The sequence below is a fragment of the Corvus hawaiiensis genome, chromosome 9, assembly GCF_020740725.1.
Source record: "Corvus hawaiiensis isolate bCorHaw1 chromosome 9, bCorHaw1.pri.cur, whole genome shotgun sequence".
NCBI classification, from domain to species: Eukaryota; Metazoa; Chordata; class Aves; order Passeriformes; family Corvidae; genus Corvus; species Corvus hawaiiensis.
Genome location: NC_063221.1, coordinates 7,465,633 through 7,475,368, shown reverse-complemented (window position 1 = coordinate 7,475,368; position 9,736 = coordinate 7,465,633). Strand labels below are relative to the sequence as shown.

General features: G+C 43.2%; 1 protein-coding gene across 2 annotated transcripts; it reads left to right on the top strand.

The window, feature by feature from the left end:
• The first annotated feature begins 1,330 nt into the window (after nt 1-1,330).
• On the top strand, nt 1,331-9,435 carry LOC125330430 (E-selectin-like). 2 transcript variants are annotated; one of them, XM_048313532.1, is made up of 14 exons: nt 1,333-1,487; nt 1,757-1,833; nt 2,276-2,662; nt 3,416-3,523; nt 3,643-3,828; nt 4,444-4,629; nt 4,740-4,925; nt 5,492-5,677; nt 5,788-5,973; nt 6,238-6,423; nt 7,393-7,500; nt 7,790-7,811; nt 7,922-7,993; nt 8,351-9,435. In XM_048313532.1, the coding sequence occupies exons 2-13, from the start codon at nt 1,797-1,799 to the stop codon at nt 7,977-7,979; spliced, it is 1,836 nt and encodes a 611-aa protein (XP_048169489.1). In that variant the 5' UTR covers nt 1,333-1,487; nt 1,757-1,796; the 3' UTR covers nt 7,980-7,993; nt 8,351-9,435. The 2 variants fall into 2 exon arrangements, with proteins under 2 accessions (XP_048169490.1, XP_048169489.1); XM_048313533.1 differs by lacking the exons at nt 5,492-5,677; nt 5,788-5,973 and having other exon boundaries at nt 1,331-1,487.
• Nucleotides 9,436-9,736: the final 301 nt, after the last annotated feature.

Sequence of the window (9,736 nt, the reverse complement as noted above, 5' to 3'; positions counted from 1 at the left end):
AGTGTTTTCATTCCCAGTTTGAGGCTAAATAAACAGCAGTTCTGATCTGATGCTGCCTGGAAGCCTCGGGAAGTCTGGTTCTTCTAAGCAAATCTTGCCCAGGCCAGCCAAAAGCTAACCTTAGCTTTCCAGAGTTTCTTGATTGTCCGTTTGTGTTTCCAGCTTTGCTAGTTCACACCTGCTAGAAAGTGCTCCTCTCCCTACAAATATTCAGTGTGTTGTTTTTAATGCTCACTCCCTTCAGTAACTAACTTTGACTTGCTTTCTAGGACTTCATTGCAATTGCTAGTCAACTCTCATGATTTGTTAGTAACTGAAGTTGGTTTAGAATATACTCTTTATTCCTTGCCCTTTTCTGAGATGATTTCTTTGATGGGCAGAGATCTTTGGCTACCTGACAATTCTTTTTATTTTTTGTGGAAAAAATTGGGTGATACCAGTTGATATTAGCTTGGAATCTGGAATCCACTGATTTTTATTCTGTAAGAACAGGTTGAGGCTCCAAAATTGGAGCTCCAATATGCACCGTATAAACTCTAACTATGCTTTACAGCTGTGGCCCCCTATTGCTGACAACCCGTGTTGAGTCCTTTGCACGTTCAGCCTCATTAAACCCCATCCATAATGGTGAAGCTTTATGCAGTAGTATAATTAATCAGGGTATACACAATAAATGTGTGTCAATTCCTAGTGTATTGTCTTGTCCACCTGAAATATTATATGCACCTGTTCAGGAGCTGTAACTCTATTGAGATCACAACATTGAAGAATATGGTGCAAGGGACTCTTCAAAGCAAGGTACATGTTTCAAGCTTGACTGCTATGAGTGACTGATGAACATGTATTGTGAGCAGGGCTGTAGAAAAGTTCCAGCAATTCTGAGACTGGCAAACCTGACCAAAATGAGAGCTCTGCAATGCTGAGATCCACAAGGAAGGGCTTGTCCAATGCTGCTGTTCCCATTTTTACTCAAACTTAGTTAACCAGCTTTGAGTGTTGGTGCCTTTCCTACTGAGATACTGGAAGAACTAACACCTCCTTGCTGCAAAACATTATGCCAGGTGAAAAATTGGAATCTGCTTATTCATGCAATTAATTCGAGCTAACCATCATCCTCATCCTTGATATCCTGGAATTGTGTGTTTCTGTCAGTAAAAGTTTGTGATGTGGCACTTGGCAGTTTTTCAGCACAGTGTGTCTTTCTGGGAGGGTTAATCTGGCAAGGGGAAACATCCGTCTTGACGTGTGGGAGGGCCAGATCCTGGGATTTTCCAAGAAATTTTTTTCCACGTGGAATTTCCCGTCTAGTGGAGGAGAGGCTAGTTGAGGGAATAAAAGGCTGTAATAAAAGGCAGAGCATTACAGAGTCCAGACACTTGGAGCTGAACTTGATTTTCAAGACTGAGTTCATCCACTTAGCCACAGAAAGCAATCTCTGGGAAACAGCGCAGAGGAATTCTGTCACCTGGGCACTGCAGCTACAAACTGTGAGTAGAAATGGACTCTGTTATTCCGTTTCACTGCTCAGCTAAAGGTGAACGGGACAGCTGTGTTCAGGTTCCTTAAAAGTTGTTTGCATTTAAAAGTATCTTGATATTAAAAACTGCTTTAAAATTAATAATTTCCTAGAAGTGGAAATCCTACTCAAGTCTTGTTTAAAAGTATGTAGCAAACATTGCATGGACAGTAGTTTATATGGAATTTTGACAGCTCACTATTTTTTTTTTTACAAACGTGTTTCTTTGATTTCTCATAGCCATCTGCTTAAAAGATAGAGAAGAGAAAACTCAGAAAACATGATTTGCTTGCAGTTCCTATCTCTTCTTGCCTATGGTAAGTATGTATTTCTCTGTGTAGAAAACTAGTTGGATAGCAATATTAGTGTGACTGTTCTCTTTGAGCTCAGCATCAAAAAGAATTTTTGAACCCGCCCTAATTAACCTGAGGCTGTGTTCACACAGAAACACCTCTGGATGCAATGGCACATTTTTCCTGCTTGCCTGTCAAAGCCATAATTGGCTCCTACAGTCTGCTGTGAAGTCTCAAAGCTTTGTGTGATCAGACATAGTTTTACAGGCTGAAGTCCCTGTACTTGAAGCTGACTTGCCTGATTTGAAGTTTGCCAGGTGATTTTTTGTAAAATAATTGCCACTAGTTTTTATGCAGCTTCAGATACTGACAAGTTTGCAGTATTTATAGAGCTTTATATGTCCTCTTCTAGGGAGAGAGGAGGGGAGAAGTCAGACACCAACTTTTGGATATCTTTTTATTCTAGGACTTACAGTACTTCAGGGGGTGAATGGGTGGACGTACCATTATTCAGACACAAACATGACCTACAGGGAAGCAGAGCTGTGGTGCAGAAAGAAGTACACTAACCTGGTTGCCATCCAGAATAAGGAGGAAATCAAGCACCTCAATGGCTTCTTACCCTTCAATCCGGGTTACTACTGGATTGGAATCAGAAAAATTAATGATGTATGGACCTGGACTGGAACTAACAAAGAATTGACAGAAGAAGCAAGAAACTGGGCTTCAGGTGAGCCAAATGGCAAAGGGAACAACGAGGACTGTGTTGAGATCTACATCAAAAGAGGGAAGGATGACGGCAAATGGAATGATGAGCAGTGTGAGAAAAAGAAGGTCGCCTTGTGCTACACAGGTATGGTATGATAAAGGTCATTCCAGCGTGTCCCTGTGGAGATGAGGTGGTGGCTGGGATGAGTTAACTTCATCTTATATATCAGCTACCTGACTCTGTAAGCACTTGTACACTTATGCTTACTTATGGGGTTGAGGTTGTCCTTGTTCTAAGATTTGGATTAATCTCACCTTTTAGCTCCCAGAATATTTTGCATCCTTTTAGGGGCAAATCAGCAGACCTTCTCTATAATCAGAGGAGAGAAGCAGGCTCTTTCAGATGGTAACTTCCATCCCTCTCTAAGTGGCTCTAGCAAGTTAAGAATTGCCCTTTTGGAAGCATCTGTCTGCTGGCTATAGACCACTGGATTAGATTAAATGCTTTGTGTAGAAGTGGCTAATGCAAGTCATGAAAAAAAAATCAAAGTCAAATATCAGCCAAATTAGAGCTGTGGTGAGTTAATGAATAATGTACCTGTTGAGGATTTTTATTGTTCCTTTTGCATTTTAAATATTGCTAATATTTACCTCAGAACAAGCGGTCTTGGAGTTTCCAGCCAGCTCAATCCTTTTACTGTGAGCTAGTCTGTAAAAAGTGTGGATTTCAGAAATTCTGTGAAATGACAGGATAATCCTAAGTACCAAACCCTTTGATTTTCTTTTTCTATACAAAGGGCTTGTTTAGTGTTAGAAAGATAAACAAAGGGCTAGCCAGGTTTCATTAGTAGCTGTTGTTGATTCTTTCATAATTTGCTGTATTTTTTTTTTTTTTCAGCTTCTTGCAACCCATCTCTCTGCAGTGGCCATGGAGAATGCATAGAGACCATTAACAATCACACCTGCCATTGCAACCCTGGGTTCTATGGGCCTGAATGCGAGTTTGGTAAGATTACTTCATCCTGCTTTTTGACCAACTCATGCTAGCTAGTGTTCAGTTTGGCTTCTTGGTTTACCTGCTCAGCCAAAGAGACTGACTGTGTACCTTCTTGTGCTTCTTTGAAGTTAAGAGTTGTGATCCACTAAAGAAACCTGATCACGGGAGCCTTGAGTGCCACCATCCATTGGGGAGCTTCCGCTACAACTCGTCCTGCACAGTTCAGTGTGAGGAGGGCTATGAGCTGACTGCACTGGAGTCTGTTCACTGTACCTCCTCTGGGGTCTGGTCTGCCCCCCTTGCAGCGTGCAAAGGTGAGCTTTCTGCATTGTACATAGCCCTGTAAACCTCAGTGCTGCTCTGGCAGTAGGTACAGATGGAAGTTTGGCCAATTCCTTTGTAACTAATTACGTGGTGTAGGTGCTATTTCATTTCAGCTCACAGGTCTCTGTTCCTGAGGAGGTGAAATGAGTAGGATGAATGTTCTGGCCTTGTTCCTTGTAGGGAAAGACTTTTCCAACTCTTAGGTGGGAGCAGGGAATTGAGATGACCTAGCTGTGAGACTGCTTTCAACAGGCCAGTTACTCCTGACTGTAGGAATTATTTTTTGAGGTGTTTGGCTCAGAATGAGCTACTTTTCTAATCAAGTTCAAGCCTCAAACATCACCCAGCAGCAGTCAAAATAGGGAAATTTTGGATTGTAAATAGTTGCTGTCATGAGCTGCATATGAATTAGCAGTCTTGCCTTAAGAGCCAGTTTCCCATTTTGAGACATTTCCCCTTCTGTCTGCTTTCTGAGATGGTGGCATAGTAGACCCCTTTCTAAAGTTGCTCCTGTTCAGTGGGTGTATTGCTAAGTACCAGAAAAGAAAAAAACTTTCTATGGTTTGTTGCAAGCTAAGCTCTGTGTTGTCCTTTGTGCCTTTCAGCTGTGACCTGTCCTGCCTTGGAAGTGCCTGTCCATGGAGCTGTGAACTGCTCCCATCCCTCTGTGCAGCTCACCTGGGGTACCACCTGTGAGTTCACCTGTGAGGAAGGATTTACCCTGACAGGACCAGCTACACTGCAGTGTGGGTCTTCTGGGGCCTGGGACAGGCAGCAGCCAGCCTGTGCAGGTACCTTTCCTTATCCCTGCTCACCCGAGCCCTCAGGGCTGTCAGCATTGCCATTGTGTTGTTCTCCTGAAGCATCTGTGCTGATTGCTGTTGTGCTCCTTGTGTTGCAGCTGTGAGGTGTGAGGCTATCCCATGGCCAGCTGAAGGCTCTGTGACCTGTGACCATGCTCCTGCAGACCTCACCTCTGGCTCCCGTTGTGATTTCCAGTGCAGTGAGGGATATGTCCTGGATGGGCCATCCAGCACTGAGTGCACGGCAAAGGGACAGTGGTCAGAGCCAGTGCCAAAATGCAAAGGTAAGACTTGCTAGGTTGGAAACCATCAATTAAAGCTCAGAGTAGCTTGAAGAAGCTGAAGAGACTTTCTCAATCAAGTATAATCAAAGAGTAACATTCATCCCCACCATGTCTGTAGCACTTTTCATAAGCTGATCTCAAGGTGGGGTCATTTAGCCTCTTGTATTAGCAAGGAAACATCAGTGCAGGGTGACAAACAACACTCTGGGGCAGTGTCTCCAACACACACAATAACACACTTTTAGAGTGGAGTGTTCTGACAAGGATTCTTTATTCCCTAAACCACAAATGGGAGCCAGTGTCTGTTTATGCAGTCCAGGGTGGAGAGTAATCTGGAGCCATTCCCAGGATAACTTGAATGCTTTAGGTGCATATTTAAGGGCTCTGGCTGCACTGTGCAACCTCCTGAAATCACTGTTTCTGAGACACTGCTAGGTCTGAATGGAGGTATGATGGTTCTGTAGGGGACAGCTCCAGGTAGGGTAGGTCTTCTTGCCAGCTCCTGGAAGAGTGTTTATCTTGACCTACTCCAAGCTATGCTCTGTGTTGTCCTTTGTGCCTTTCAGCTGTGACCTGTCCTGCCTTGGAAGTGCCTGTCCATGGAGCTGTGAACTGCTCCCATCCCTCTGTGCAGCTCACCTGGGGTACCACCTGTGAGTTCACCTGTGAGGAAGGATTTACCCTGACAGGACCAGCTACACTGCAGTGTGGGTCTTCTGGGGCCTGGGACAGGCAGCAGCCAGCCTGTGCAGGTACCTTTCCTTATCCCTGCTCACCCGAGCCCTCAGGGCTGTCAGCATTGCCATTGTGTTGTTCTCCTGAAGCATCTGTGCTGATTGCTGTTGTGCTCCTTGTGTTGCAGCTGTGAGGTGTGAGGCTATCCCATGGCCAGCTGAAGGCTCTGTGACCTGTGACCATGCTCCTGCAGACCTCACCTCTGGCTCCCGTTGTGATTTCCAGTGCAGTGAGGGATATGTCCTGGATGGGCCATCCAGCACTGAGTGCACGGCAAAGGGACAGTGGTCAGAGCCAGTGCCAAAATGCAAAGGTAAGACTGATGGAAATTGCAGTTTTCTGGTCACTGGGGAACACACAGAAATCCACATTCCTATAGGGCCCTGGCTCCAAACTAAACTCTGTGTTCCCATGTTTTCAGCTGTGCCTTAGAAATGCCTGCTCATGGCTCTGAGCTGCTCCCATCCCAAAGTCAAATTAACTTGAAAATAAATTGTACATATACCAGGGCAAAAAAAATAGGGCCAAGGACAGGAAAGTCCTTAGTGACTCTTAACCATTTCTTTTTGTGTTTCAGTCATACAGTGTGAACCACTGAGCTCTCCTGAGAAAGGCTCTATGGATTGCTCCCAGGGGGCTGGGATCTTCACGTACAACACCTCCTGCCACTTCAGCTGCCTTGAAGGACGGCGTCTCAATGGCTCTCGTGTTCTTGAGTGCAGCCATTCAGGAAACTGGAGTGCCAGCCTGCCCACATGTGAAGGTATTTTGCCTGTGACCAGCCACAGAGAGGTGCCACTGGGTTTCTAGTCAGATGAGGTGTGGAAGGGTGGTAATACCAACCAGTGAGCTAGAACACGTAGTGAAGTCCATGGATTCAAAACCTCAACAAAATCACTCAGCATGTTTGAAAATAGAAGAGGGAAAAAATCCTAAAAGATCTTGGTGGAAAATGTTGATTTCTTATCCAAAAACAAAAGCTGCAACTTGATTTCAGTTCTTTTTGCTTGGTTTTTAAACAAAATATTTCCCTTATTGAGCTTTATTCATGTGAATAGAGACAAAAGCTTTTCTAGAGAAACAACCTTGTGGGTAAATCTGCATTCATGAGTCTGTTTCTCAGAGGAAAATTTTATAGGTTTTTTTATTTGATGTGATAGTTTCTTGGATGAACTCCTCAACCAAAAGACCTCACAGAGCTTTTCTCTCAGAGGCTGTAATTTCAAAGACAGAAAGCTCAGCCTTGCCTTCTCATTCAAGGCAGTAAGAGCTCTGCCACTGCCCTCAGCTGGAACATCCCTGGCCTGCCTGGAATGCTTTTGCTTGAGGTCCTAAAAGCTCAATTCCACTTTCATTTGCTTGAGCAGAATTTAGAACCTTGAATAATTTAATCAATCTCAGCAGGGTTGCTGAAAGAGGAAGATAGCACACAGGGAGTTAAAATATGAACTTCAACATGAAAAATAAGAGGAGCATAAATTGCTGTGCAAGGCTGGAGGTTAGAGACAGACCCTGGTGTGGGGAGTTTCTTGCCTTGCCATTGCTTTGGCAATGGGTGGGGTAATTTTTACCTTGCGTACAGGAACTGTCCTGTTTCACTGAGAGAAAACTTAAGTGTTACAAGCTGCAGTTCTGATGCCTCTTGAAGAGCGTGAGGAAAGGGAAGAAGTAGAGAGGGCTTCAAAGACCACACATGCCCCTTGATCTCACTGAAACCTTTTCATCCTTTCAGCCTCTGACCAAGCCAGCTACGTCTCTGTGGGCATAGCAGCCACTTCTGCCTCTCTGCTGTCCACAGCATCATTCCTCCTTTGGCTTGCAAGGCGCTTCCGGAGAAAAGGTGAGCAGTTGGTCTGGGTCCACTGGTTTATTGACCTTCCTGAAAAATTTTCAGTGGAGGGAAAAACCTCAAAACCTCCAAAGCCCTATATCTTGCTTTTTGAAAAAGTGGTAATTCCAATACTTAGTTAAATACCAAAATTATTTTCAAGAACCGTCCATATATGCCATGTTTGGCTTTTGGATGAACATCTGAAAAAGAAAAAAAGTAGTAATCCCCAAATATTTAGACAACAAGAATTAGGGCTTTTCTCTTGAAATGCTAATACTTTTTCTTATTCTTCTTGCAGCAAAGAAATTTATTCCTTACAGGTAAGTTGTGTCTCAAAAAGCAACATGAAAAAAACACTGCCATCACTTTGCTAAAATCCATTTGATATAAACCTATTGTCATTAAAGTACTTCTCACTTTTGTTTTATAGGAACTGGCAGGAAACAGCCAGTGAAGGTAGTTTCCAAAGTGCTGGTGAGAATGTCTAACTCAGGTGTTTCAGGTAAGCACGTGTGATGTCTTCGCTCACAAATTCTCTTGCTTTTAATCACACAAGCAATCAATCAGAGCTGCTAATTGCTATACAATTGCTGACATAGCAATATATGCTTTGGGATACCTAGTGTATCTTGGCATTGCATGGAAGTACCTAACAAGACTGATGGATTTATTGCTTTAGAAATAGTTGTTCAGCTCCTTAAAGATGACTGTGCTTAGCATTCTGTCCAGCTGCATATAGTATTAGGAGCTCTTTTATGCAGTTCTGCTACCTGCTGCATACAAAATTCCTCTGAAATGAGAGCAAATACAAATCTATGCCAGTTTTCTGATTTATAGAGGAATTTTGTTCTCTCTGCAGGAATTGAAGCCACCTTCCCTTACGTCTCAGATTTCTGAAGAATGAAACTGCATGCAAATCAGCAGCTGTCCAGATGTTTTTACCTCTTGCTGACAAGAAGATTGACCTTGTGTATGACTCAGAAATTTTGAACTCAAGCTGTCTGGTATTTCCATTGAAGACAAGCAGAGAGTAAAACTCTGGCCTTCTGGCCAAATCCTGCCTACACTGAGTCATGTAGTTATCCTAACTGGGAGCTTGCCATCTCCTGTCCAGATGGTGGGCAAGTAGTGCACTGCTGCCTAAAGAGGGGGCTGGTTCCTCCTCTGCTCCACTCAAAGGTACCGAGGTGAGGTGAAGACATGCATTATTTCACATCACTTACTACACTGCTGGAGGCGTCTTCTCTGGAGTCATAGCAGTTATGCTTGCAGAAACAGGATCATCAGGATGAAAAAATATTCACTGAACAGCTTTGAAACTATTGATCTGGTTTGTGGAAGTCAGTTTATTTTAAGATGCCCCGGTCAATAGATATGGCTGTAGTGATATGGGCAATTATTTGGGTTTCTGCTGCTTATCCCAGAAAATGTAGATACCTTTTTTTTAACTATAACAGCACTAGGAACCATAGTGCTTACACAAAGTATTTTGGTTTCTGAACACAGCAGGTAGGTCTGAAATTATCTCATCCCTGTGGGATTATGTACTGTAATACATACGTATGTATTTATTTGTATATACATACATATTTATTTGTGCAGCTTTTACTGTGGATATTTCTGTGCTCTTAACTGTACATATATTGTAAAATACTTGTTCTTGAGTAGGTCTGTGGCCGTTGATCAATTGATCAGAATGTATTTTAAAATAAATAGGAGGTGTTTGTAAGGATTGCATGCCTGCATAATGTTTACGAATGGAATAGAAGACTGAGATTTGTATATTTATGTATGGAAAATATGATTTTTGAGCCATTAGAAGTCTTCAAATGAGAGTCTCTTTTAATTCATGTTAAGTTATGACTATAAATTAAAAACCTCTCATTTAACCTGATATACATTGTCCTATTTGTAACAGTGTTTAATAAAATGTTTTCAATGTAATACTCCCTATTTGTAAATGTGAATCATTTAAATTATTTGGGTCAGCCCTGTGACTTGTGGCTTCAACAGCAGAATGTGAGTGTAGGGAGGAAACTGGCTAAAAGCAAGACTGTCCCTTGGAGCTTTCCATGTTTCCATAGCAGGCAAGGACAGAGCAGCCAGCAGATGGAGCTGACTGCCTGGGACTAGGACAGCCAGAGCTCATGCCAAACCACCATCTCCAGTTCTGAAAGGGAGGAGGAAGGCTCAACAGTGTGTCCCGTGAAGGTGCCTGGGCCAGCAGTGAGCTCTGGCAGGCAGG

What these genes read in the sequence shown, in the direction of transcription:
- LOC125330430 (XM_048313532.1), top strand. Translation starts at nt 1,797, where the DNA reads ATGATTTGCTTGCAGTTCCTATCTCTTCTTGCCTATG. An exon ending in CCCCCTTGCAGCGTGCAAAG is followed by an intron (nt 3,829 to 4,443) that starts GTGAGCTTTCTG and finishes TGTGCCTTTCAG; the next exon opens with CTGTGACCTGTCCTGCCTTG. An exon ending in AAGGCGCTTCCGGAGAAAAG is followed by an intron (nt 7,501 to 7,789) that starts GTGAGCAGTTGG and finishes TTCTTCTTGCAG; the next exon opens with CAAAGAAATTTATTCCTTAC.